Source organism: Aythya ferina, assembly GCF_964211825.1.
Source record: "Aythya ferina genome assembly, chromosome: 1".
NCBI classification, from domain to species: Eukaryota; Metazoa; Chordata; class Aves; order Anseriformes; family Anatidae; genus Aythya; species Aythya ferina.
Genome location: NC_140296.1, coordinates 115,390,839 through 115,417,261, shown reverse-complemented (window position 1 = coordinate 115,417,261; position 26,423 = coordinate 115,390,839). Strand labels below are relative to the sequence as shown.

The 26,423-nt window shown below is 43.0% G+C and overlaps 1 protein-coding gene across 16 annotated transcripts in view; it reads left to right on the top strand.

Moving 5' to 3' along the window:
• The window catches only part of BBX (BBX high mobility group box domain containing), a 136,588-nt gene that overhangs the window by 62,323 nt on the left and 47,842 nt on the right, over nt 1-26,423 (top strand). For 15 of the 16 annotated variants that reach the window (XM_084528925.1, XM_084528915.1, XM_084528922.1 and 12 more), the window contains 3 exons: nt 13,278-13,448; nt 14,985-15,227; nt 21,069-21,267. In XM_084528925.1, the coding sequence (XP_084385051.1) occupies nt 13,287-13,448; nt 14,985-15,227; nt 21,069-21,267 (604 nt within the window). In that variant the 5' untranslated portion in view covers nt 13,278-13,286. Of the gene's footprint in view, nt 1-13,277; nt 13,481-14,984; nt 15,228-21,068; nt 21,268-26,423 lie in introns of those variants that run through there. The other variant, XM_084528919.1, reaches the window with a different exon arrangement.

Sequence of the window (26,423 nt, the reverse complement as noted above, 5' to 3'; positions counted from 1 at the left end):
CATGAATGAGGTAGAAACCAGACCCTGGGGTGTCTGATTGTGTCTCTAAGGCACAAAGAAACATCTGGGAGACAGCAGGCTGGCCAGCCTCACCTCAGTCCCTGGGAGGACTGTGGCACTTGTCTTTGTGGAAATCATTTCCAGGCACGGGAAGGACAAAGAAGGTGACTGGGAACAGCTAGCATGGGCTTACTGGGGGCAAACTGTGCCTGGTCAACATGACGGCCTTGTGTCATGAAGTGATGGGGGCAAGAGACTGCAGATAAGGGAAAAGCAGTGGGGGTTGTTTACTTCAGTGGTAGCAAGTTTTTTGAGGCTTTCCTTAGCATCCCTGGGCCCAAACTGTTGCAGACTGGATGGACAGACTTTCCTGCTCTGCGTTTCTGAGGCTCTGGGCCCACATCCAAGAGTCAGCAGTGAGCTGGAGGGAGTGTAGGCAAGGCCCACCAAGGTGGCTGGCTCTGAAGCGTGTGATGTACCAGGCTGTGAGCACTGGTGATGTCTGAGAGGAGACAAAAATGCTGAGGGAGGCCCCACTTGACCCCAGCTATCTAAACACCAATTGCAAAGAAGATGGAGCCAGGCTCTTCTTAGAGATATATGATGAAAGGTCAGGCAAGAGGCAGCAGTCACAAATTGCAGCAAGGGCAATTCTTGTTGGGCGTAAGAAAATATAACATTCATCATGAGGGTGATAGAGCAGGAGCCAGAGAGGTGGTGGAAGCTCCATTCCTGGGCAGCCTATGGATGTAGTCTTCACTATTTCCCTTTTCTTGAAATAATGTGCATGGAAATAAAATATATACACATTTTGTAAGGGGAAAGATGCAAAAATATTTGCCTTAAGTCCTTCACATGCTGCCCATGTCAAATCCCTAGCTTTAGGTCTTTTGAAGTGGACTTGGCTGCATCATGTGATTGTCTTTCACTGAATTAAAAATAAGTCAAGTCTCTTTCTTCTTAGAAGAGACTTTTATGTTCAGCATAACTCAAAGTAGTGATGCATTTTTGTAACATTGAGTGTGCTTTTGGCTTGTTCCTTGCTTGTTTCCGATGGTTTAGTCCGAAGCTCATTTAAGAGAGATTTTTATGGAAAACTCAGTACCTGACAACTGTAGCTTAGGGCATAAAACTACCTCTTTGGAAAAGAACAGACTTGATAGCTTGCTTTCTTCCACAAGTCTGAAGTCATTCATGTCCAACACCCATTGAGATTCAGGAGAAAGGGGCTGTAAGACTGCAGTGAAAATGCCAACTGTTAAACATGAAGGCATTACAGTACACATGCCTTATCTCCGTGACTATTACTTTCCATTACTCAGGATGTTGTGACTGATACCACAATTCACGTGTCTCTGAAGTAAAAACCGATTTTTGTTTTTACATGATTGTATGTAAGGCACTAAAAATAATTTAAGGTATATGACTTCGGTGTTAGACCTTTTTTATCAAATTAAGTTACTTAAGACTGCATTCAGATTTGTAGCTTTTTTTCATTTGTATCTACATTCTACCTGCCAGGAGCAGTGGACATGCTTGGTGTTGTGTGGCATTTTGGGGGGAGTTCTCTGCCAGCTTGGCTCAGATCCTTTTGTTGGTGGCCTCCGAGTGGGCGTCTCCATGTGAGAGGTTACATTAAATTCTCTTACCCTCAAAAGGGCTCGCAACCCGCAGGCCAAAACTTCCATGCCTTCCAAATTAAATGGATGTTTTCATTCAATTAGTTTATTGAGTGCTGAAGTGCAGCAATTTCTGCAGTGAGATATGAAACTATGGGACATAATTATTTCTTTTCTGTGCTGTAGGTGTTAAAGGGGGATTTCAAAGTGCTGAGTAGCTGAGAGCTTCTTTTGAGGGCTAGACCTGCAATAAGATACAATTCCTTCTGAGGGTTTTTAAGTAACATTGTTTATTCATTTTTTAATCTGTGCATTATGAAATTTTACTACTCTGGATGGCATTGTGCATGCCCTGTTTTTATACTCAGGGACAGCTTTGTGATTTTCTGAGTCTCCAGATCTTTGTATTGCTTTTTATCTAACTGCTCAGAGGTGTTTGCACTAGCCTGTAAGTATACTGGACCTGCACATGGATTATTATTTCGATGCTGTTGGACAGGCTCCAAAGCAAATAGACCCATTCCACTGTATGTTAAAGGGCTTGTACCTATTACACCCGATCACTGCCTCCAGCTCATAAGTGAGCCATTTCCAGGTTCATCTATGTAGGGTTTTGCTGGCACTAGCATTAAGGTTGCTGGCAAACATCGCGGTGTCAGCGTGGTGGAGGGCTGGTGCACCCATCTCCAGGTGCCACAGGGACCACCAGCATGGGGCTCGTGTGGCTCTGGCCATTGAGCACCCGAATAAGGAGTTGCACCCGCAAAGCCATGTGCATACCCGCATCTCGCCGTCTGGCCTCACCATCTCCACAGCACCTGCAGGTGGGTGTAAGGAGCCCCGTGCTGGAGGGGATGTTTAGTGTAAAGTGTATCGCAGAAGCAGATGATCATTGTCCTCATAGGATCTCAGAAGTCAATTGTGAAGCACCCCAAATACCTTTGTTAGATGGTTGACTTCTGTGTTTATGCCTGGGATTTCCAGGCAGAGATGCAAGCACATAACGTATCTGTGCATGCACATTGTGTCCAGGACTTGATGTAGCCTGCTGGTGTTGCACAGGTTGTCTATGTGCCGGGTCCTACAGCCTTAATGCTTCGTTGAACACATTGTGTTGCATGTATGTGGCTATTCAGTCACATCTGCTTGGCCCGATTAACTATACCGAGAGAATAAGAGGATGTTTGGAGTGGGAAACCAACAACCTGAAGTAACTGTTCCTATTATCAAACTAACTTGCTAAGTCACCAAACTTAATCGAGTATTAAAGTTCTGGGCCCGTGTAAGATCACAGGTTGGATTTGGTGTACAACAGAAATCTCTTGATAAAGCATTGTGGATTTTTGGCTGTCCTTGCTGTGAGGACTGCTTGGAATATGATCATGTTGTAGCTTTTTATTCTCCATTTTCTGAAGTGGGTGGTTGAGGCCCCAACTATTTACCGATTTTAACATGTCAGAATTTCCTTTGTCATGATGAGAAGTCATTGAGCTGCACTGAAAAACTCAAAATAACGAACTGGTAGTTTCTATGGATAACTTTTCCCCTTCTTTTTAATTCCTTCGTCCTGAAAACAGCTGTCTTCTGGCCCAAATTCAGTCCACCAGAACGCATAAACTTAGGCTGCATTTATGCATCTACTTAACCATTGCAGAACCAAGAGTCACATAATGTAATAAGTGATAAGAATAACAAAATCTTTAAAGAATTTAATTTAGTATGTAACTATTTGTAAATATCAAATGGAAATAAAAATGAACATAGCCACTAGATGGCACTTGAAAATTGGGTATTGAGATGGTATATCAACTCTTAAAATCATCACAGATTTTGATAGATTTTATGTGGATCTGCACAGCTCTGAGAGATGGTGGTATTTCCCAAAACAACACTGAAATTCCTTTAGCTGGATCTCCTTCTTCTGTGATTCAGTTACACCACTGCACTAAGGAATCTAGTCTGCCTTAAAAGCTTGTTCCTGATGCTTAAAACGCTGCCTAGAAAAAAAAGAGGAATACTTGTAAAACTGAAAAAGATGTGCAAATTTGGTTTGGCTTCCACTTGTTTTTATTTATATCTAACTTCTTAACAATTTGGTTCTGTCCTGACTTTTCTTGTATTCTGCCTGAAATGAGGCACGTACAACTTACTTTGACAAAGTGTCATTGCTTGAATATTTCTTTTAATGTTAGCGCAGGCCAATAGCTAGGAAATCAACCCAGAAGTCTTCGGGGGTGTGGGTTCGGGAAGGGAGCCAACTCCAAAGGCACATCATTTTTCTACTTTTCCTGTTTTATTTCTTGGTAGGGGGAGAGGGTGGAAGGAGACTGAGAATTTTGTCCCGCAGAAAATGAGATGGTAGCTAGGAATTTATTTATCAAGTGAATCTTGTGGTATTTCTGTCAGCGATCATTGCATAAGACTGTTTTATTTGAAAACTCCATGTAGCCTCTTTATTGTTGTTTCTGATATGCATGAGTTGCATTATTATGATTTATGAGCTAATAATATTGGAAGATGAGCAACGCTGAGTAAATCCTGTCTGTAGCCATTCATTCATCTTGATCCCGCTTCCATAGGAGCAGCGGGTGGTCGCTGTTCCGAGTAGTTGTTTGGACAAGCATCTTAATCTATTGTACGTGAGTTGAAGAAAGCAAAAGTAGATAAACTGTAATACTCAGTTGTGCAAGAATGTTTTATGGCCTATTAAATATGTATTAAGGGACTAATTCTTCCATTTGCTTACACAGCTGTATATGGTTCCCCTGACACTGGTAGCAATTATGACTGAATTTTATTATGAAAGCTTCGCTGCGCACATGGTAAACCTTAGAATGGCTTACAGTAGCGATGGACACAGCCGCATTGTCTGCTTTTTGTGGAAGATGCTAGGACACAATCAACAAGAGGTGAAAAGGAGAGTCGAACAATTTTCCCATTCAGCTCTTCTCACCCTGCGATGTCTGCAGCAGTAACATCTCCTCATTTGTGCTGCTTTGCACTGTGCTAAAGAATTCGGTTGTGTTCCTGCCGTGATTGGGCCCTGGAGCAATTTGTATGCCTTCTAATCAAAGATGAAAATAAAGCTTTCAGATTGGCAAGTCAAAAAGATCGGCTTTTTGTAATCCCGTTCACCAATCAGAGGATCTCATTCTTCGAAGGCTCGGAGCAATATGCCAAGCCATCCCTCTTGTTAACATAAAATTTCAGTTTGATTTTGGGTTCTTATCCGAGGGGGCCTGTCAGCGAGGAAGCTTTTGCTGAACTGCAGATGCCCCCCTGGGAATTTGATGATGCGAGTACACATGCACCGAAATTCATTAAGTATTTCCTGTGTCCGTTTTACCTGTGATCTCACTGGCTGTAAAGCTCTTTAGGCTGAGATTAACTGTTTAGTGTTTTGCAAACGCTAGAGGGAAGCTCTAGTGATTCAGTTAACAAAATGCAGTGACTTTCGTTGCAACGTGACGTTAAAATAGCAGCAAAGCACAGGAATGACAGCTGTCTTTCTAGAAAAGCTGCTCTTTAATTGGGCTCAGGTAGTCAGTGCCTTTGTTTCGAATTTCAGGTGTTACTCTGCTCACCTTCTAGGGTCTGTTCACTCTCTGTCCTGGTGCGTCAGCAAAAAATAGGAACTGAAGGAGCTTCCAGACTCCATCCCCTGCGCTTCGTGACCCAGAGGTGTTGACCAGCGGGGCCGTGGAGGTCTCTGTAACACGGCACTGCAGTAGGTTTAGCTGTGGCCTGTGACTAGCCATTTGCTTTTTGTTTTTTTTGTTATTTCTGCCTCTGCAGCTGCTGAAGGCTGAAATGAGTCCTGTAACAGTAAATGTCTCACTGTATCTTAAATGCAAGGAAAAAAAAAAAGGCCTGTTTTGGTTAAGACATAGGTCTTCAGACAAGAGCTTTTTGACACATGACTGGAACAAAGCCATAGTCTGGGAAAAGATGTTAACACAAAGGGAGGGTGCAGTTGTGGCTGGTTGTTTTAAACTGTTTAAATTACGTACTTCTGCAGGGGTCTGTTTGGAGGCGTTACTGCAATTCAAATGAAGATGTTAGTGATTTGCACCCCCAAACTTAGTGAGGCAAGGCAGCTTCTCCCATTTGGTGCGCGAGAGCTTTGAGGCACCAGGGAGAGGAGCAGCGCTCCCCTCGGCTGCCCCAGCGAGCCGTGTCCTAAAGGAGATGGCATGGAAATTGTTGGGTGGCTCAGCCGCTTTACCTGCTTTTTATTTTTATTATTATTTTTTTAATTGTGTGTGGCTGTTGGCAGTGGGGAGGTTACGTTTAAAAGCACAGACCTTAAGGACGAGCTTTCCATCTCCCCACTGCGCATGTGGAGAACTGCCAGAAGCACCCCCCTTATCCCCACCCCAGGCTGGGGCAGATTTGGAAGTAAACCCCTCCAGCTCCCTCCTTGCCCACACTAACACCATTCTCTTTCTCCCTGGGCTTCATTTCCACCCGTGCTCAGCTTCATCCCTCTCCCAGAGTCCCAGGAGCACCTCATCCACCTCACCAGCTCTCCCTGGGCCTGTGGCAAGGGCATTGCTGCAGGAGCTGTCATAGTGCCCCCGCCTCCCTGCAGCAGGTATTCACCACAGCTTCCAGCTTTCTGAAGCACTTGCTGGTGGCTCTGCGTGAGCAGGGAGTAGGCACGCAGCCACAGCAGCCCCAAAATGGCTGTGGGTTGCAGGCTGGCCTGCAGCCCTTGCTTCCCCTTTCCTCTTTTGCCATGTGGCTGTGGAAAAGCTGCCCAAACCTATGTCCCAGATGCTCCTTTTGACCCCCTCTGTATCTCCGTGGCCATACCGTACCGATGCTCACCTGCGGAGCAGGGCTTGGCCTCCTACGTGCAATTTCACGAGCGGTGTTGGGCTGGGTGTGGAAGTGGTAGCAAAGGGGCGGGCTGCCCCTGAGGGCTTCGTTAAAAGCCATCCCAAAATATGGCAGGACCTGGTGTGCCCCGCCTTGGCAAGCGTGTTTCAGAAGTCTTTTTTTCTGCCATGGGATCCTTTTGCTATTGTGCTTTAAAAGTGTAAATAGTACTTGAACTCCCGACTGCTTCCGGAGGTTGTATTTAGGGTAAAGCATGGTAGAAAATAAAAGGTTAACAGTTTCCCAAACCATATCTTACTTCCTGAAGGTTTTTTGTGTAGATTGAGGAGTTGATTCCTTCGAGCCTAGTAGTTGGTACCTTCCAGCACTAACAGATCTAAAATACTTGTACTGATTGGGTTTTGCTTAATAAGTGGTTTTTACTTGGTCTTCAGACTGGAGGTGGAATAAAACACATGTAAATAGAGGTGGGGGTGAACAAAACCAAAGCCACAATTTTAGTTTCCTGCTCAGTTTACTCATGGACGGTAGCAATAGCATCCAGTTCCCAAGTGGTTTGCCTTTTGAAGGGAATATTTGTAGCAGAGAGAGTTTACCCCTCTTTCATTTATTTTAATGAGGATGTTCCTAACAAACTCCTTACAAAGCAAAATATTACTTTATTGCATTTTTTCTGATTGTCTTTTATAGAGGGAAAAAAAAAAAAGAACTAGAAAAAAGAAAAAAAAAACACACTGAAATCATTATTTGAAGTCAGCTGTTATTACATGACTGCAGTAGATCACACATCTCCCGACTTTTCAAGCTATGTTTTTTATTTGTTTGTTGAAATCTCATGGAAAGATTCATGTTCATTTTAATATCTTTTATAACACAGTTGCTTGAAGTGGTGACACAAGCACATCAATACAGAGTCCTCCTGGCACAGCACAGGCAAATGTTCCCATGTCGTAAATGAAAGTAGTGTGAGGGTTTGTTGTGCCATCCTGTCTGTCTGCTGTGGCTTCCATTTGGAAAGCAGATTTGTAGAGAGGCAGCATTTCAAATGCCCTTACAACTGTTCTGACTGATAGCTTGGAAGGATTAACGATGCCAATATTAACCAAAACTATAGGAAATCCATGTAAAAAGGCAAGTGAACCTTAGTTACGCAATTATTCCCCCTATTTTTTAATTAAGTCATTCTGATATCAGGTGTGTTGATGTCCTTGGTGGGCTTGGATTTAAATGTTATGTATTTGAGAATAACAACTCGGAGTTGCTTTCCAAGCGAATAAGGAACAGTTTAAAATCATGTATCAAGAAGGAAGAGTGTGACATTAAAAATTAAGTAAGACTTGTTGCTGACTTGTTGCTCTGTTGCAGAGCATTGCACGTGGTGACAGCCATTCCCAAACCTCTGACAGCAAGCAGAACTCTGCTGAGTCTCAGCATGACCCCATTAAGGCATCACATCCCCGAAAGTTAGAAAGCTCATTAATGGCTTTCTGCTGGGAAACAATAAAGAATACATTCACTGACTGGTCAGTAATTAGTACTGATGAGGTTTTGTCCTTCATTACAGAAATACTCTGGTTCAGTTTTTCCAGAGCTTAAAAAAATTACTTCTATAAAACCCTTTTGTATTCACTTTGGTGTCATTTTGCCACCAGCAGTCTCCTTTTCCTTTTATTTGGTAATTCAAATACCTGTTCCTCCCAGTAGACCCGTGAGACAGTGGCCTCATTGCCTCGTCTTCGGCTTCTGTATTGACGCAGCTCCTTTCATTGGCTCCATAGCCCCCAAAACACCGAGGCATTAGTATCATATAGTTCATTCCTCTTGTCACTCTTGACTTTGTAAAGTCACTCTTGTTTTTATAAAGTAACAGAGAATTTTGATAGTGTTAAAAAAAAAAAAAAAAAGTGTGGAAAATCCACTTCAATTTTTCCCTTTGCTGCTTTGTGCCAGTAACCTGTATGGACTTAGCAGAGGCCCAGCTGGATTCCTGGAGAAGTGGTTGTAAGGTAACAGGAAAACAAATTCATTTCCACTGTCCGAATGGAAATGAGTGTTGCAGGAGATCAGGCGTTGTGCTGAGAGCCTTCCAACACAGACTGTGTTGTAGTTGCACTTCAGGTCTTTGTGACTCTGCTCATGTAGCTCTTGGATTTCTTGCCTGTAGCCTGTGTTATGGCATGTGTCTTGCAGCGCTTTGTTACTTTTAGGGCCATTTTAAAGAGTTTGCTGTTGGTGAAATACGAGGAGATAGTTTGGGGAACACCTGGTGAGTGCGGCTTGTTCAGTGCTAGGCAATTCTGGGTGGCTGTGAGGTCAGGTAGTCCTGAAATTAGGAGTGAAGAAGTCAGTCACCTGTCTGCTGGGTTTTGTAAACAACAGAGGAATGTAAGAGAAAAGCGAAACTTAATGAAGGTAATAAAGCATTTGTTGCTGATGAATATTGTAAAAAGGAAGACTTACAGGTGCATAATGGAATTAGAAATGTCTGTCATAAAAAGCTAAGCAATTGCTCTTCTCTCCCCACCTCTTTCCCCCATCCAGCTCTTTTCTTAAGGTATGCTGTATTATTTTTTTTTCCACTCTGAGCCCCTATTAAGTATATATATTTATAAGACATTCAAGAAAATTGTGACTCTTTGATGAACATTTCCAGGACCAGAAAGGAAATCTAATAGCCAGCACAAAATATTGGGAAAAAAATGGTTAAAATCTTTTTATTGGTGCAATACCTCGGTAACATTTGACCTGTATCTGCACCGAAGGTACAGATGCATAGAGCATCTCTCAGAAGGTGTATCTTGCTGTCGATGGATCACGAATATCAGCCTTGACAGGAATCCTCTGGTGGTGTTATGAAGCCTATGTAGCTTACTTCAAGCAAAGCTGTACATACTCTTGTCTTGTCCTTTTTGGTATATTCCTTCTTTTTCCCTCTGTCTGCCACTCTATCATGCTGAAGCCAAAAAGTATCTTGTAAAATCTTGTTAGCTGGCTTTAATATTCTTCTTGCTAACTTCTAGAAGTTACTAACTCTGCCTTAAAAGACGTATGATATTTTTAGTGATGTTGCAGAAGTAGTTACATTTTTTGTGATATGGTTCATAAGTTCCTGTTGTTGCAAACTGCGCTTGGAGTGCTGTGTATATTTTCTACTTTTTAAGCCACAAATCCTGCGGAGACTGCCTGTGACTTGTTCTGTGACTTTCCCCAGAACTGCTAAATTGCCAGGCCTAAGCACATGCTTCAGTTTTTGTAGGTTCCAAATAATTTCCAAAGGGATACTTGCCAGCATGCGGGGATCCCTGCGAGGGAAAGCAGGGGTTGATGTTTCTGCCTGCTTCTCTCTGCCAGCTCCTTTTCTCCCATACAAAACAAGAAACTAACATGCTGTTGATTATATGTCAGGGGAAAAAAATGGGTAAACCAGCTGAATCTGAAGGTTCCAGTAAGTGGGTTCCATTGATGTTTTGCCATTCAACAAGTAATTAATTCCAGTAAGACTTGCACTGTCACTTAATGGTACACGCGTTCACTTGAGCATTGAATGTCTTGTTTACGTAGTTAGAACATGTCTTGCCAAAATCGTCCATGCAAAAAAATAAATGAAATTGCTCATGTTAGATGTGTTTGCCATTTCATTAGATTTTTTTTTTGGATGGGACAGCTCCTCTCAGAATTAGATGACTGTGTGTGAGTCCAGCAGCAGCTGTGGCAGAAATACCCATGCAGCGTGGGGTAATAGTATGGAAGGTGAAGCAGTCCAAAAGAAAACAAGTTCATCACACCATGTCAGCTTTCTTTTTACTTAAGAGGAAAAGCTCTGTGCAAAGTAATAGAGAATAAAAACATTTTTCATAATGTCAGTCCTGTGTGGACTGTGAGAGACATCAGCAAAAAGTCAGGACCAAAAAAGGGCTTTGAAACGTAGGTCAAAACTTACGAGAACTTAAATAACCAAAAATGGGGAGGGGAGAATATTTGAAAACACAAGTGTTAAAAAATAGCAGTGGGGTAGTTTATCTCCCCGTGTTATGAATTACACCCCTATTTTCTAGGAAAGAAGTGGGGTTATAGGGAATAGAGTAGGTAGGTTGCCTGGGGTGGGAAGGCTTCCTGACTGTGCTGTGGAAGCAGTTTGCAGTCCTCCCATCCCTGGGGCCAAATCAGTCCGACTTCTGTTGTTAGGTGATGCAGACTGAGGCTGTTGCAGGCATTTGCTCCAAAGTTGAAGAGAGAGAGACCCTGTGTCTGTCTGTAATGAGTGCTGCCCGTTAAATAACCAAGCTATGGCTTTGTGTCTGAGATCTACAGGATGCTCGTTCAGCTGATAGTGTGAGCTGCCGTGCTAAAAACAACTTCTGCGGAGCAGAACTGTTGCTTTGCAGTGACCACTAAGGTAAAATAGATCACAATTTGAGAAAACAACCTAATTAACATGGCTGAATTCCTCCAGCTGAGCATATGCTTCTCTTTCACCACTGGTGTGCAGCGAATGCTGGTTAATTTATTCTAGGTTAATTGGATGTCCAATACCTAGCCTACATGTGTGGAAAACAAAAGCAATTATTCGTGAGCTAGGTGGTAATAAAGAGAAATAATGTGCTGAGAGTCCCTTACGGGTTTGAAAGGTAGCCAGCGCTCAGGTTCCCTTTTCGCCTGCCGTGTCTGGCACGGAGCATAGGTAGGGTCTTAAAGAGATGGAGAATTGTACAAAATGCCCTGTGGGATTACTTATGTCCTGTGAGATTTTCCGACTTCTCTTCAGGAGGGCAGGAGGCAGAAAGCAGCCGGTTAGAGATTATGTTGAAATCGTGTTAGGGCTTCAGCTGTGATTTTTAAAGGAGGATCATGGAGGACACTTTGAATGTTAATTTAGCTTCATACTAATGAGGTAGAAGGCTAGCAGTAATACTCATTTTACTTCTGAATGACTAGGCAAAAACCACACAGAGGTAAACTTAGTCAGTGGTAAGGGCTGGCAGAGCTGACTCTGTCCCATCCATAGCACGCTTCCCGTGCTCAGAAATAGGCCACGTGCATTGCTGGCTGAAGTAGCAGGCAAATCGTTGTCATATAACAAACTCTAAAGTCTCAGAACAGTTAGAACAGTAACTCAGCCACATTGTTGGGCTGTGTCGGAAAATACCTGGCATGGCAAAAGCAAACAGAGATATTTAGCATTTTAGGAGGAGACAAAGGTGGGAAGTGCTGTACAGAACAGTACATGATGAAGTTGACTGTTGGATAGCAATGGTTTCAACCTCTCATTTCACAATACTGGATTGCTGCTTGATCCTTCTCACCTTTTAATGTCTTGAAACCAAAGTTGTTTCTGGGTATTTCATTCCCGTTGTGTTCGTTGGATCCTCTTTGCAAGTCACAGATTAAAGATGGGGTATGGTGCATGATTATGTGCCATATAACACGTGCTGAAAGGACAAGTGTGGCTTGCAGAAAGTGTACAGCAGAGTGAATGTGCCATGAATGTGCTCCGTGTAAAAGCAGGATGCTGGGAACTGCAAAGGGGGGGCTTAATGGACAGCTGCTAAGTCACAGGGCAGCCCTGACGGGGGGTGCAGATACTATTGATAAGCAGGGGGGAAGTAATAAAATGTAATACACGTACAGGAGAAGGACACTTTTATGTATTTAAGTTCAAATGTCTGAACCTGCTTCTTTCAGGGTTCAGTAGGTTTCTCCAGCAAGCCGGGTGCCTGAAGTTCCCTCTGTTTTCTGTGCTGTTCAAGTCTGTGGGGGAAGCAGCTGCTTATACACATTCCTAGAGCAAACAAGGGCATATTGCCAACATGCCAGTAGTTAACCACCAAAAAAATGCTGGGAAGACAGCAGCAAAAAGCAAAATGAGTGATTGCTAAACTGGTGGGATACTCAGGAAGATGGCTGGAGCTGCGATGCCTCTTCCTGCTGAGCACTGCATGAAGTGGTCCCAGTGAGGCGTTTGCCCTAAGTGTGGCACCAAGGCTTGGGCAGCCTGTGTAAGTGCAGTGCAAGTCTTACCTTGGGTAGCACATCTTCTAAGCCATCCTTGAAACTGGTAGCTAGCATGTGATAAGCAGCTATTTTTACTGAGCAGTAAGGTACTCGGATGAGGAGACGTGCGCAAGACAGGTGTGTGAATTTTGTTTACCTTCCGCAGGCCCTTGCTTGAGCATATCGTTTGCTGTGCATGGGCTCTCGTAGAGCAGCAGCCTTGCAAGTGTCAGGTTGTTTGTTTCAAACTCATCTATGAGAATTTGCTTCCCCTAGGCAAGGAGTCAGATTTCCCTATGGCACTTTTTAATGGTGCTTGGGAAATCCTAGCTCGTAGTGTCACGGGATTCTGCACCAGCACTGCTATATATAAGTGGGTAATCAACAGATGAGTAGCTGCTGATACATCCTACTGCTGAAAAGAGGGATTTCCTGGCTTTGTCTGTAGCAAAATATGAAAAAATGGAGTGTGCACAGGTTTGGGGGAGCTCTGTAGACTCTCACCCCCTTGCGTCATGGCGTGTGAGCACTCATGCTATCGATTAGGCAGGAGCACATCTGAGAGCTGGGCTGCCTACTGCCTTCATCTCATCCTCTTCAGCTGCATCTCACTAGCCGACCTGCTGGAAACGTTGAGATGAGAAAGGACACATCCTTGTTGTTAGCGATAACTGAAATAAACCTCTACCTATTAACGTGCAAAAACCTTCTCAGTGTCTTGTGTAGGAGCTCCATGCGTTTGTTACGGGTTTGTCTAAGTATTTGCATGATGGTCATTTGTGTGTAAGGGTTTCTTGTGAACATCTGACTGTTTTTGCACGGCAGGTCACAGTAATGAAAGGCGGTAGTAGGAATAAGGATCATTCGACAGAAGGAGAAGGAACTGGGAAGCGACCAAAAAGAAAGTGTCTTCAGTGGCATCCCCTGCTTGCCAAGAAACTCCTTGATTTCTCTGAAGAGGAGGAGGAAGAAGAGGAAGAAGAAGATATTGATAAGGTAGACTTCATTGGATGCTTGGACTGTAGAAGGTGAATGGTGGGTCAGATTTACCCCAGCTGTGTTTTTACTTTGTGTTTCTTGCTGTTCTCTTTTGCGAGCTAACCCAGCCAATAAAAATAAAATAAAATTGTGATACTGTGCACATAATGCTATAAAAGCAAGCAACAAATAGCATTAAAATGTGAATATTCCATCATTATTTCAAAATCTTGGGCAAAACCCTGCTTTTTTGAGTTAGATTGTAGAAGTTTTAACTAAGTTTTACATGCTGCACATCTTAGTTTTGATCTCTTAAGGTAGTTTTTTCTGACATATTTTTAAATGTCTACTTTAGACATATTACCCTGGGTTTGGCTATTTTTAATATTTACCAAAAAAAAAAAAAAAAATTAAGAGGAAAAAAAGAAGGAAAGTCTGTCAACAATTTTTACTACCTTTGTATGTGAAATTCAGCATATTCTCCAGAATGGTGTGAGCACAAGTGGAATAATCTCTCTCCTGTTTGACCCTTGGTGTTTTGGTACTCTTCAGTGATGCTGGCCTTACTCTTCTTTTGTAAGGACCCTGCTGTGTCACCTCACAAATGTATTTTTAGGCTCAACCTCTGTAACAAGAAGTGGGAATGGGAGATGAAGGATTTTGGAGACGTGACGTTTCCATCATGTAGTTAACGTCCACATCGGCATCTCCTCGATGCCTCGGTAAGGCAGGCAGTGACAGGTCAGTGCTGAGGAGGCTGCCTTGAGACGTGCTGGTAAGGAAGAGTGGACCTTGTCGAGGGTGAAAAGCAACTAGGAGAAGCCTGATACTCTGACAGTGCTGTCTGTCGACCCCAGGTCACTTTCCACAACTTGGTGCAAAATAGCAGTGTTGTGGTTAGGTAGGAGGTGGCTTTCTGTCCCATTAACTTCATTAAGTTATAACTTGCTTTCTGTGGTGCGTCTGTTGCGTGAATGATGTGCTGGTCTCTGAGCTGAGCGAGTGTGTTTCGGCAGCGATTTCTGTTGGGATTTGCCCTCTGGCAGTGACCGGGCTGCCCTGCAGAGGCTGTAAGGCAGCTCAGGCTGAGAAATGAATGGCAGGAGACGGGGGAGCAACTCTTTCCTGTGCACTTTTGTTCCTATGCACTTTGTCATTGCAAGCAGGTGTGATTGAGGTCCAAGACAGCTTTGCTCGCCTTATCTCACCGGGATAACATCTAGCGTGTAGGAAACTGGAAGTGAGGATACCCTCCTTCCAGCCCCTCTAGGGCTGTTACTAGAGAACGCTCCTCAGCTTAGAAATCTGCTCCACTTGCAAGTCAACATCTACATCTTGAAGTCTTGAATGTGAGTCAGCATCTAAGGCTTGAATGGGTGAACTTTGGACCTTCTGGCAAGGAGGTTGGATGTAGGCTTCCTGGTCTTCTAGATTTTACAGATGGCCTTTGCAGACAGCTGTGCAAACCTATGTGCATCTCCCTCATTCGAGCACATCTATAGATGCTCTCAGACTATAACTGAGTTTACAGCCCTTCCCTTTCGGTTCTGGTAGGTGCCGCTCCTCGGCGCTGATGGTTTAGAGCAGGATGCTGATGAAACTGAAGATGACGAGTCCTCGGAGCAACGAGCTCGCCGACCAATGAATGCATTTCTCTTGTTCTGCAAACGCCATCGCTCTCTCGTGCGAAAAGAACACCCCCGCCTCGATAATCGTGGCGCAACCAAGATATTGGCAGACTGGTGGGCTGTTCTAGATCCAAAAGAGAAGCAGAAATACACTGACATGGCCAAGGAGGTACGTACTGTATGAATGGTAGATGTAAAGGGAGTTTATTACATGTTTGTCTCCTGTTTCTTAGTACATTAAGTGCTTTTGATAGGGTCTTTCTCTTCTCTGGACTCCTCAGCCTTCCCCAGTGGGATTACGGTGCCCAGAGGTACTGTTGTTCTTACCTGGATTTGCTAGGTCTTTTGGACCAGACTCCAAAGAGTTTGGTCTGTGTGCACAAACTACTGTAGCTAATAAATACTAGTAGCTAAATACTATAAATACTGTAGCTAAAATACTGTAGCTCTAATAATCATTAAAAACAAAACAAAACACTATATACTTTGTGGTAGATATCGCCTGGTAATTCCTGCACTAGAAGCATTAATGCATTAGCTTGTGGCAATCGAAAACAATAAATTGTACAGTTCCATATTAGCTGGCTGTAGCGATACCTACTTCATGCTGTGCATTTGCTGTCAATAATACAGGCTGACCAAGCCAAAAGTACAGTTGACAAATGCAGTCTCTTTTTACTTTTGATGCTAAAGAACTTTAAAAGTAATAGTGTTTCATGAAGTACTCTCTCTTTGTATTGTTACCAATTTCTGATATAGCAGTCTTTTTGAGGGAGAGTCCCAATATCCTAATCAGAGAGGAATAGGCAGTCAGAGCCCTTTAACTGAGAGCAAGGAAAAGAGATTTATTCCCATATTTCACAGAGTGTATTTATATCACTTTAAAATTTAACTAAAGCTTCTTGGGAAATGGCTTGTGTTTGATGAGCTCTCCCCAGGAAGAGTGTTGTGGGTATTGATTGTAGAGCATGCAAGACACAGGCATATAGGCTGATAATGCTACCCCAAAAGACAATGCAGTAGTTAGCTGTATGATGTAGATTGTGGGTAACCATTGAATTCAGCCTTAGAAAAAATAATGGAGGGCTGGTGAGAAGGAAGGACCTCTCTCATTTGTGAAGTTATTCCAGTGTACTACAAGAAACACAGGTAGCTGTGAAACAGGTGGGAAAACCATAGTCACGTGAAGTTGTCTGCTGCTGATAAAACATATATATAAGATCCAGCCATGTCAGTAGTTTGCGTGAGCGTAGAAAGGCTCGCATGCAAGTGATCTGCATGGCAGGTCATTTTAAAGTAGTATTTGTAGTTACTCTGAAGTCCCATTTGTGACACAGCATTGAAATATTTGAGCCTTAGCTTTGTCCAGCCACTCCTGATGTGTTCTGCATTCCCACGTACAGATCAGTGATGCTTCCTGACGTGCTGGGGGAAGGGGCAATTAGGAGGTTTGGTACAGATGCAAAAAAAATAAAGACGAAAATGAAGAAAGTATTTCTGGAAGAAATAAATCCGATGTGACTGTTTTTCTTAGCCTTTTGTCTTGCTGAAGGAAACTCGCTCGTTAAGAAGGAAAATAATTGCAGAACTTCTATATGAAGTGACAGATCTGAAACTATTAATCATGCTGTTGTAGAAATCATTGTTCCTGTGGTGATTTATTTGTTTCTGTTGGCGTGAAGAACAAATTGCATATTCAGTGTCAAAGAGAAACAATAAATCTAAGTAGTTAGATCATTACCACAAGTTCCAAGAATGTGTAGCGGAGAGATAATGTATAATTTTTATTCTTTAAATGGTTTTATGTTACAACAGTAATTAGCAGCTATAATGTGCCACTGAACGTTTTTGGGCCTTCTTCACAAACAGGCCTGTTCTACGTGTGGAGCAGTTCCTTGTTTTAGCACTCGCTTGTACAGTTAGGTTCACTGTTGAGACCGTCAAAAGGATGCTAATGTCAGCTCTAGTTAGAACTGTGTTGATATTTTGTTTTTTCCTAAGGAGAGCTAATTTAAAAGTCCAGGAGGTGAATGCCTTTGCAATAACATACCATTACCATTGTGCTGGTACGCTTCTGTTTAAGGACCTATATATATAGGGCTGTGTGTGTGTCTATGCAAGTATGTATAAAAGTTCACTGAGGTATAAAATGCAGAGGATGAGTTCCCCTTACCTAAAGCAGCTTTTCAGTGCCCTTGGACTGCCAATTTTTGCTGCACAGCCTACAGCTATCTGCTGCAGGATCCCTGTGTCATGTCCGTCACCTCTCCCTCACCCCCAACACATCCTGTGTTCCCCGAGCATCCCATTGCCCTTCCAGAGATACAAATGGGCTTGACAGAAGCGGCCCACCATTGCAGTGGCTACAAGCTCCGTTGGGTTACGGTCCTGAGAATGGTTTTACTACTCGGAGCCAGAGTTTACAAAACCAGTGAACTCAGATCAGGCATCAAGCGAGCAACTTCCAGTTTCTTACCTGCGTGGTGTCAGCAACTGATACCATCTCAGCAGGCGTTGGTACATTTTGTCACATGTGCCTAGCAGTAGGTAGGGCCTAGGATTTTTAAAGATAGCGAGCGAGGCAACCCAGGACTTTGTCAAGTGGAATTATGAGAAGCTTCCTAGTGGATTAGGTACCTGTCCCTGATTCCAGCTGAGAGGATGATGAGATCTATGCTTCATTCAGGCAATTTTGGAAAATCCCTTTATGTACCTGTCTGCACCTTGGGGTGCCTTAATTTCTTAGAAGAGCTGGCCCCACGCTCCTTCTATTTTCAGTCTGGTGGTTAATGGTCTCCTGGAGCAGCACCTGCCCTCTAGACTTCATGCTGTGCCTGCAGAGCTCAGTGTCGGTTTCTGCCGGTGTTTCCTTTAAGGAGCAGGCTTTCCATTTGTATCCTGCAGGCTTCATAGATCAACTTAACTTTGAAAGTTTTATTATGTGGGATATAAGCCCAGTAGTTGATAAATACTCCGAGTAGAACCACAAGTGCTCCTGCCGTGTGTTAGCATTTCACTGCACGGCGAGGAAAATGAATTCTGAGCGCTCATAAATAAGCTGCATCGTTTCTGGCTACTGCATTTAACAGGGGGGCTGTGCTCTGTTAACTCTCACAGAGCTTCTGCCCTGCTCGGGGGCTGGAAGCTTTCAGCAGGCATGGAGAATATGCAGTGAAACCATTGCTGTTCTTGTGCAGCTTGGTGTGCTCCGGTTCCCATGGCGCTGGAGGAGGCAAATCGTTTTACTTGGTGATGAAAGGAGCTTGCATCTAAACACATCGCCTTTTCGGACCTCAGCTCTGAAACAGCACCTGTCCCACCACACACTGCATCGTTCCCCAGGCTTTCCCAAAGCGGAAACGATGCATCAGCCTGACCCCCCCCCCCACACACACAGCCTGTGCTTTGTCTGTGCTACCTGGAATTTCAGGACATGACCCCGCAGGGCAGTCCTGAAGGCACTGGCATGCTGCTCTGCGTGGGAATGAGGGCGGTGCCTTTACCTTCCAGGATAAAAATATAACTTTTTTTTTTTAAAGGGACTTCAGAGGCTTCCTTAGGCTGCTGTGTTAAATAGGTTTGCTGCATAGTTGGTCGAAAGGAGGAAAAGAGTAAGCTCTTCTATTGCCTGTGGCTGTTCCTTGTTACCGTGTAGCTCATTTAAGTTATCTTCTCATGACCTGCCAAGCAGAATCCATCACTTCGTTTTAGGCCTCGGTGTAATTGTCATGAAAATCAATACTGAAAGTCTGTCAGAGATTTGGATCAGGCCCCTATATGCGTTTTATAAAACTGCTTCTTGGTGATTGTTTAACTTATTATATACATATTTTTTTTTCATTTTATCTTGCTTGTTGAATTTCTGAAAGGAGCCGATGAGTTGTCCTGCCTGAATTGGCTCCCTCCTCTATGGAGAGTACAGTTAATGTTAACTTTTTGGCTCTGCAGAGGAAAAAATCCATTAATACACCGCATCACTTGAATTTCTCTTGTTGGAAACTGATTAAAAGCTTATCGCTGCCTCGTCTGGCAAATGGCATGCATTATGGCTCTCGTTTGATGGGCAGCCTGTTGGATTGTCAAATTAATCCGCAGCATAATTCAATTACTCAGAACAGCAACACCGATACGAGGGGCTTACGTACTTCATCACTGGAGGTTCGGTGCTTTTAACTCGGCAGGCTGGAAACATGATTCATGAGTGGGCTGGGGCTTTAACAATGGAAGGCAAAGCTCGCTTTGTGCGTTTCCTTTCCGCCTCTTCCCTTATCCCCTCCCCTCCCCTCCCCTTCCCTCTGTGAGGCTATTTTTGTGGTCTGCATTCGCTGGCGAAATGAACTCCCAAACCAAACTGAGGAGAAGGCAAAGGGGTGAGAGGAGAGGTGTCGCAGTCCTTCGCTCGCAGATTTAATCCACTTGCCCTCTCCGGAAAATACGGGGTGTATGTGGGTCAGCAGTCCCTGCAGATTTGTATTATTTATGGCCACTTCTATAAATACAGGACTTCCCACGGCAGGTTCACACGGCGCCGTGCTGCTTGTAAAGTGAATCGTGTGTATCCTTGCTACGGTCTGGGGGAAGAAAGTGCCGGCTGACAGCTTAAGATGGAAGTGAAAGTAGGAGAGAGAGGTGCATGCAACGAAGAGCCTGCCACAAGGCACGCCATTTCTTGGTCTGGGAGAGCACAGCACTCACGCTGTTACGAGGACAGGGTTTTCAGAGTGCTCCTCTTTATTTGGTACCCAAGGGATTTTTTGTTTTCCTCCCTCTGCGTGTTCCTGTGGCATGCATGTGCATGAAGCGTACATGTAGGTGATTTTCCATGCAAAATTGAGACCAAGGACAGCTGGGAGCACAGGTGATTGCAGAAGAAACTCTCTGTGGCTGCCCTGCCGTGTAGTTCAGGACAAAACAGCTCTCTCCCTTGCTTGCTGCCAGCGAGACCCACCTGATAATGAGTTAGGAGGTGCTGAGCTCCTGCTCCCTGCGGCGAGCTCTGGTGCTGACTTGGCAGCCTGCCTCCCACAGCAGTGGGCGCTCCAAGTGCCTATCAGTTGTAAGACAAACATTTGCAGCTGGAATGCTTGGCATGACCCGCTGATTCGTCCCTTCTCTACCTTGCATAGCAACAAGTTTGAAATACTGAAATGCATTCTTTTTATTGCTGTTAATGGTCAAAGATTATTTTTTTTATTATTTTTTTTTTGCCGGGCAGCAAGGTGCTTGGAAACCATCACCGCCACGTTTTGAGAATAGATGCCCCGAGTGCTTTTATTCCAACCAAACTGTGTAGGATGCAGATCCTTTTTCCCCCTCTGTGTAGTCTAGCTTAGATTGTTTTGGTGCTTCATACCAAGAATATAGCAAACAACGACGATACGTGCTCAAGGCCAAAGAGAATTTTCAATGGTCCCGGTTCATTTTATTGCGGCCGTGCAGCATGGTGTTGGAAGGAAGGCTCGGGTGATGTATCAGAAGCTGCTGAAAAAGAGAAAAGTAGGTGGCAGTTTATTTTCAGAGGGATGTACCTGGTCTGGGTAAGAGCATAACTCAAATATTCTAAAATTTTGAGGTGTTACAGAGCAAGTGCAAAGTAAGGGGCATTATGCTGCATTTATTGCCAAATGAATGTTTTCAGTTCATCCAAACTAAAAGACTACCTGAGAAAGAGTTCAGGTGGTTGTCTTCTCTGTTTCCCAAGCGGTGAGCATATAAACACTGGGGAGCAAGTTGCAGGATCAGAACTTCAGCCTGATATGTGTATTAAACCCTCGGGAGAGAAAAGAGAAGCCTAACTGTTTTTTTAAGTACAGCTCAGCTTTACTTATCTGAATATTTCTTCTTGTTAGATTGTGTTGGTGGTCAGACTCTTAGCACATGACTAAACTGTTAAAAAAAATCAAGACATTTAAGGATTATTTACTGTATTAAATCCTCTTATAAAAAGTGCACCCCGTTGCCCTGTAGATAGTATAACGTTACAACTGGTAATTTTCCTTTTCTTTTCTAGTACAAGGATGCATTTATGAAGGCAAACCCAGGGTACAAGTGGTGCCCCACAACAAACAAACCTGTGAAAACACAGACTTCCACTGTTACAAACAGGAAGAAACTGTGGGCCTTCCCTTCAGACTCTGCAAAAGATTTGCCAAGCCCGAGGAAAGTGACAAAAAGTGAAGAAATGCCACAGCTCAACTTCGGGATGGCAGGTGAGATTTCAGTCTTGTGAGGTTTCTCAAAAATAGCATCCTTGCTTTGTTTGAGGATGCGACATGGAGATGGAGCTGCAAGACCTGCAAATACATTTCATGTCCTCAAATTAAGTTGCTAAGACTATCTTTAAACCTCTGTGTAACAATTTTGTACCATTTTCTATACTACATATTTGCTGTGTTAGAGTCAAGTCCAGATATGTGGTAGTTTCTAAGATGTGGCCATTTAGATTTGAGTTATTTTTAGTTCAGGCTTATTTGCTGTTGAACTAGAGATTTTCATTTCCTAGTTATAGAAGGATAGTGCTGGTAGTCTGTTTTTTCCTTCTTTCTTTCTTTCATGGAGGCTAGTACTGTGTTTAATAACTTTGTGTTTACCAGCATGATTTATTGGTGTCTGAAGTTGGAGGTGTTAATAATTCTTGTGGATGAATGTACCTGTGGAACTAAGGCTTTTTGTATTTAAAGCAAGAAAAGTATAATTCACTTTTACTTAAAATTTGCCTTTTCCTATCATACCATGGGGGCAGGAGTACATAATCTTTTAAAATAATAATAATAAAAAACTTTAATCAGTGCAGGTGGAGAGCCTGAACTGGTGAAAGGCAGATAATCTCTTGCTGATATCCACTAATAGCAGAACTGTTGCAATCATGACCTTGAAATAAGAGTTATTAATGTTCTTAAATACTGGCAGCTTAAAAATCTAGAGTCAAGGTGGAAAATAATTACACACACACACACACACTTTTTTTTGGTGTGTGTTTTTTTTTTTTTTTTGTCTTTTTAAGGTTTCTAATTTTATTAAAGTTGATGTATGTCAAACTTTGTTGCATTCTACCTAGTTCATGACAATCGTGTGACAGACAGGATTTTTCTGCTTAGAGACATCTTGATCTAGAGAGTGGAAAATAGTTTTATGGAACAAGTGAAAAAAAGGATAAAAGGGATAAACAGGCTTTTGCACTTTTTTGCCAGTTTCATAATGGTATGAAAATTCCTGTAATGGAATTCCTCCTGGCTACAAAGGAACTGTGAAATGTAATTCAAAATACTTTTTCCTGCAACATAATAGTGATATGTGGGAGACCAGTTCTAAAACCCATAAGCCTCTTCATCCCGTTCTGGTTTGGCTATCAGGGGAGTAATGCTTATGCTTTATGCTGCTTATTGACTTTACAGGAAGAACAGGCAGTAGGTCTTGGTCTTGCCTGGCTGCTGTCCCCCTGCTCCTGCTGGGCTGTCCAACTGTAGAGCTCCTGATAAGAGAGATCTTTAATCAACAACTGTCAGAGCAGAAGACTTAGGACTTGATTAGAAATTAATCTAATCCATTGTTTTACCTGTGGAGACATTCACTTCTGAAGAAGGCTCTGTTTTGTGCTAGATGTGATTTAATTTTTTTTAACTGCAGACTGAATCGGTGAGTATAGTAGTTTATAGGGGTCTTGCTCCAGTCCTCATGCCGGTGAAGTCTGGCTATTTCACAAGTATAACAGCACCCATAAAATAATGGCAGCTCCTGACAGAGATGTTAGCAGCATCTAAATCACAACAGGTTTGTCATACCAAATGGATTACGATGTTGTCAGTCGTATACCAGTTCATGACCAGTTCATATATTGTTGGGTTCTTCTCCCCTCTGCTTCATGTGATAGCTTAATTCAAACCTCACTGTTCTGCCCAGCACAAACTCTTTTAAAACCCAGGCTGTGTACTGGCTGATGAACTAAAATGCAGGTGAACAACCATAGAAACACCTTTATCTTTGAAACGCTGCTGTCTTGCATCTTCAAGGCAGATAGCATCATTAGGACATGGATTATATGGCAATCCACAGTTGTTCCAGGAAATCTGTTTTACTTGTTGGTAGCTATAAATCCTTTTTGATTTATTTTTACATATCACATTTCATTTTGGAAAACATTACATAGTAAGCATAAAATCTTCCTTTCCTTTTCAATTCCCCCCTATCCCAGGCTATTTCTCCTGTTTTTGGCATTCCAACAGCAACCATCCCACTTCTTTTAAGCTTCTTATGTTGACCTGTTGTTGTATGAAGAGCCTGAAGTGTGGCACCATCACTGGGCTCCTGACCTGCGGCATCGCTAGTGGTGTCCCTGCTCATCCAGCCTGCAAGCTGTAGTTGAGCACGTTTTTATTGTGCCTCCCTTGTGATCTGTTCTAGGGTGGCAGGCAAAGACAACAGTTGTTCACAGGTGAACGTATTCATTGCAGCATCTACTGTCACAACTACAGAGCCAAGTGGGCAACAGCTTTCCTGTGGAAAAGCACAGTGTTTCAGATACTTCTGTAGCTCTGTGTCAGAAGAAGACACTCCCTAGTACAGCCAATGTCCTGATAGAGATGCAAAATTTGTTCTGTAGAAAGCAGCGTGATCCTGAACCCAGGTGAAAGTTTACTGGAACTGTTGCTTGCTGGCTTTTTTTCTTCCTCCATTCTTCTTTTCCTCAGATGGAAAACTTAGGCTGGCAGGCTTGTTGAACAAGCCAGCCTGCTGAGTTTCTAACCATGCTGGTACTAACAACGTGTGTCGTTCCCGAATAGCGAGATGGTGCAAGGTTAATCACTGCTGAAAGCTGTTGAGAAAGCCACCAATCCCCTCCCATTCTATGAGTGAGATGTGTGTGCTGTTTTCTCATTACTGTTGATTTAACTGTAGAGGGCTATAAAATAGCACTTAATCCTCATTTTTTCATACCAGTAGGTTCTTAGTGCCATAAGAGAAACATTATTGCGCTGAGAAGGTTCGATAAGCATGCGGCAGTTTGTGTATATACATTTTGTCTTCCCTTATATAAGCTTATTTTGTAATTTGAAACCTTAGTGGAAAGATTTTTAAGTGCTAGTTCTCCGCTACAGCTGCAGCATAAGTATTCAGTTTGCTCAAGCACAAAATTAACTTTCCACTGAGCTGTCATTTTTTTTCATCCTTTTAATTTTTATTTTTAAATAAACAGTGTAAGTATTTGCTTACTTGGAGGAGGAAAAAAAAAGGTAAAACAAAAGCCTATTCTTGTCATTTTGTTATAAGCTGTTTATTTGAAGGGCAGAAAACTGAGACCACCTGTTCAGCCAAGGAAATATTTAGAAGTGAGGGAAGAAGTGTAGAGCCATAAGCTAGGTGTTCTCCAGTTGGTGAAAACTGAGGAGGAGGAAGACCTAAGGCAACGAAAGTGAGTCTCAAGAGAGGAGCTGTGAGCCATCGGCGTGATGTGGGCAGAAGGAAGTACTGTGCTGCAGTGTGTCAGGCAAAGCATTTTCAGGAGCTATAGAGAAGAATTTACAGTGTTCAAGAGAGTACAGGTGAGAGCTCATCTGACGTGGTTACCCTGCTGACCATTCATGTGCAGGAATGATGAACTCTGCCTGGTGTAACTGGAGAGGAGAGCTACAGGGATCACAATTGGTATGGGAGATGAACAGGTGTGATGATGTCGGGACATCCTGATCTGTTTAGGCTAGTAGAGCAAGTGGAGGAAGCACAGGGAGACTCCTGTAGATACAGCAGATGGAAATTTAGAGAAAAGTTATTTAAACTTTACAATATGGACACCAGAGAAAAAAAAAAAAAAAAAAAAAAAGTGTACCTTTACCTAGCCCTCAGTAAATGTAGGCTGAAAACTGAAAGAAAACTCATAGTATTTAGAGGATTTGGGTTCTGCGGTGGTATTCCTATGTGAATAAAGAAAGAAAAAGCAGCCAGGCAGCCCCTAACTGTTTAACACGGAGCTCAGTAAGTTTGTGGTGCACCTGGAGATCTCTTCCAGTCTCTCCTTCAAAATTACTGACTGTTCAGTCAGTGTCTTTCGAGATGTGTTTAGTTTTCAGTTTTTAATTGCTCTGATTTCCTCTTGTTTGAGGGACAGAGCTGTTGCTCGATCAAGTATATTAATGGTAAAAGGTGCTATATTGACAGCGTCTATTCACTTAAGAATTGTGCTTAAGCATTTGCTGACCCTTCCCATTTCTGTCTCTGTTTCTTCAGCCACTTCTTGTTACTAGACTCTACACTTCTGATAGCGCCTTGTCTCTTTGCAGAAACTTAATATCTTCTATTCCTTTTTTTTTTCTTTATTTTGAAGTAAAGTGCTTAAAAACAAAACGAAACCAATTCTATCTGTTCATTGCATTAAAGGGAAAAAAGTAATTTCAGTTGAACGTCATGGGGTTTGAAGCAAGTGCTATCTAGGCTGTGTTCTTAAGCTAGTGACTGCTCTTCTGTCCTTGGGATAATGGATGAACTTGGGTTTATTCACGCTGCTTTCCTATGGAATCTGAATATTGTTTTATTTTCAACCACTATTTAAAGAGTATTAACAAACTTTTTTCCTGTGAATGTCAGTGTGAGATGCTGTCCAAGGGAGGAGCTTTGGCAGCATCTGTAGCATTGAATTAAACAGTCCCAGTGAGTGTTCCTGTGAACTGGAGCTTGATTGTCTGTAGTGCAAAACCACTGGGAGGTTTACAGGTATGGTTACACATCCATTGGTTCTCTCCAAAAAACAGCTAGGCTTGGCTCTCGAGTTGGAATGGGCCACAGAAATTCCCAGTGGGTATTTTGGATGCAGCTATTGTGTTAGAGGCAATTTAACCAAACAGACGAGGGTAATTGTGCCAGTTAGCCGCCGTTCCAGAGAATGGTCCCAGGCGCGTGTAATTTATTGTTGGAGAAATCGTTTTTTGTGTAGTTGAGCAAAAGGAAATTGGAAGATGTGAGTACGCACTTAGTAAGACCTGGGGAGGTTAATTACCAAGAGATAACTTGGTGTTTTCAGGAATACAGCAAGGATAATGCTTTTTTTTTCTTTCTTTCTCTCATACTGTGGCTGTTGTGCGAGACATTTGGACCACAGACTGTTTTCCTCTCTCTCCGTATCTCTTTGTTAAATAGAGATCCTGCGTTTCTTCCAAGGCACTCCCCCCAAACCAGACGACTTGTCTTCATGGTGATGAAGAGCAGCCACTGTTTTGAGTGGCAAAGCCACTCCGCAAGTAATGCAGTGACAGTGTTGATAGCTTTTACTTTTTGCTGTCATTTTTTTTCAGAACTTGTGAGGTGCTTGGAGCCTGGAGGCTAGAAACTGTCAGAACCAAATATTCAAAAGAAGAACACTCATATCTTCATTTTG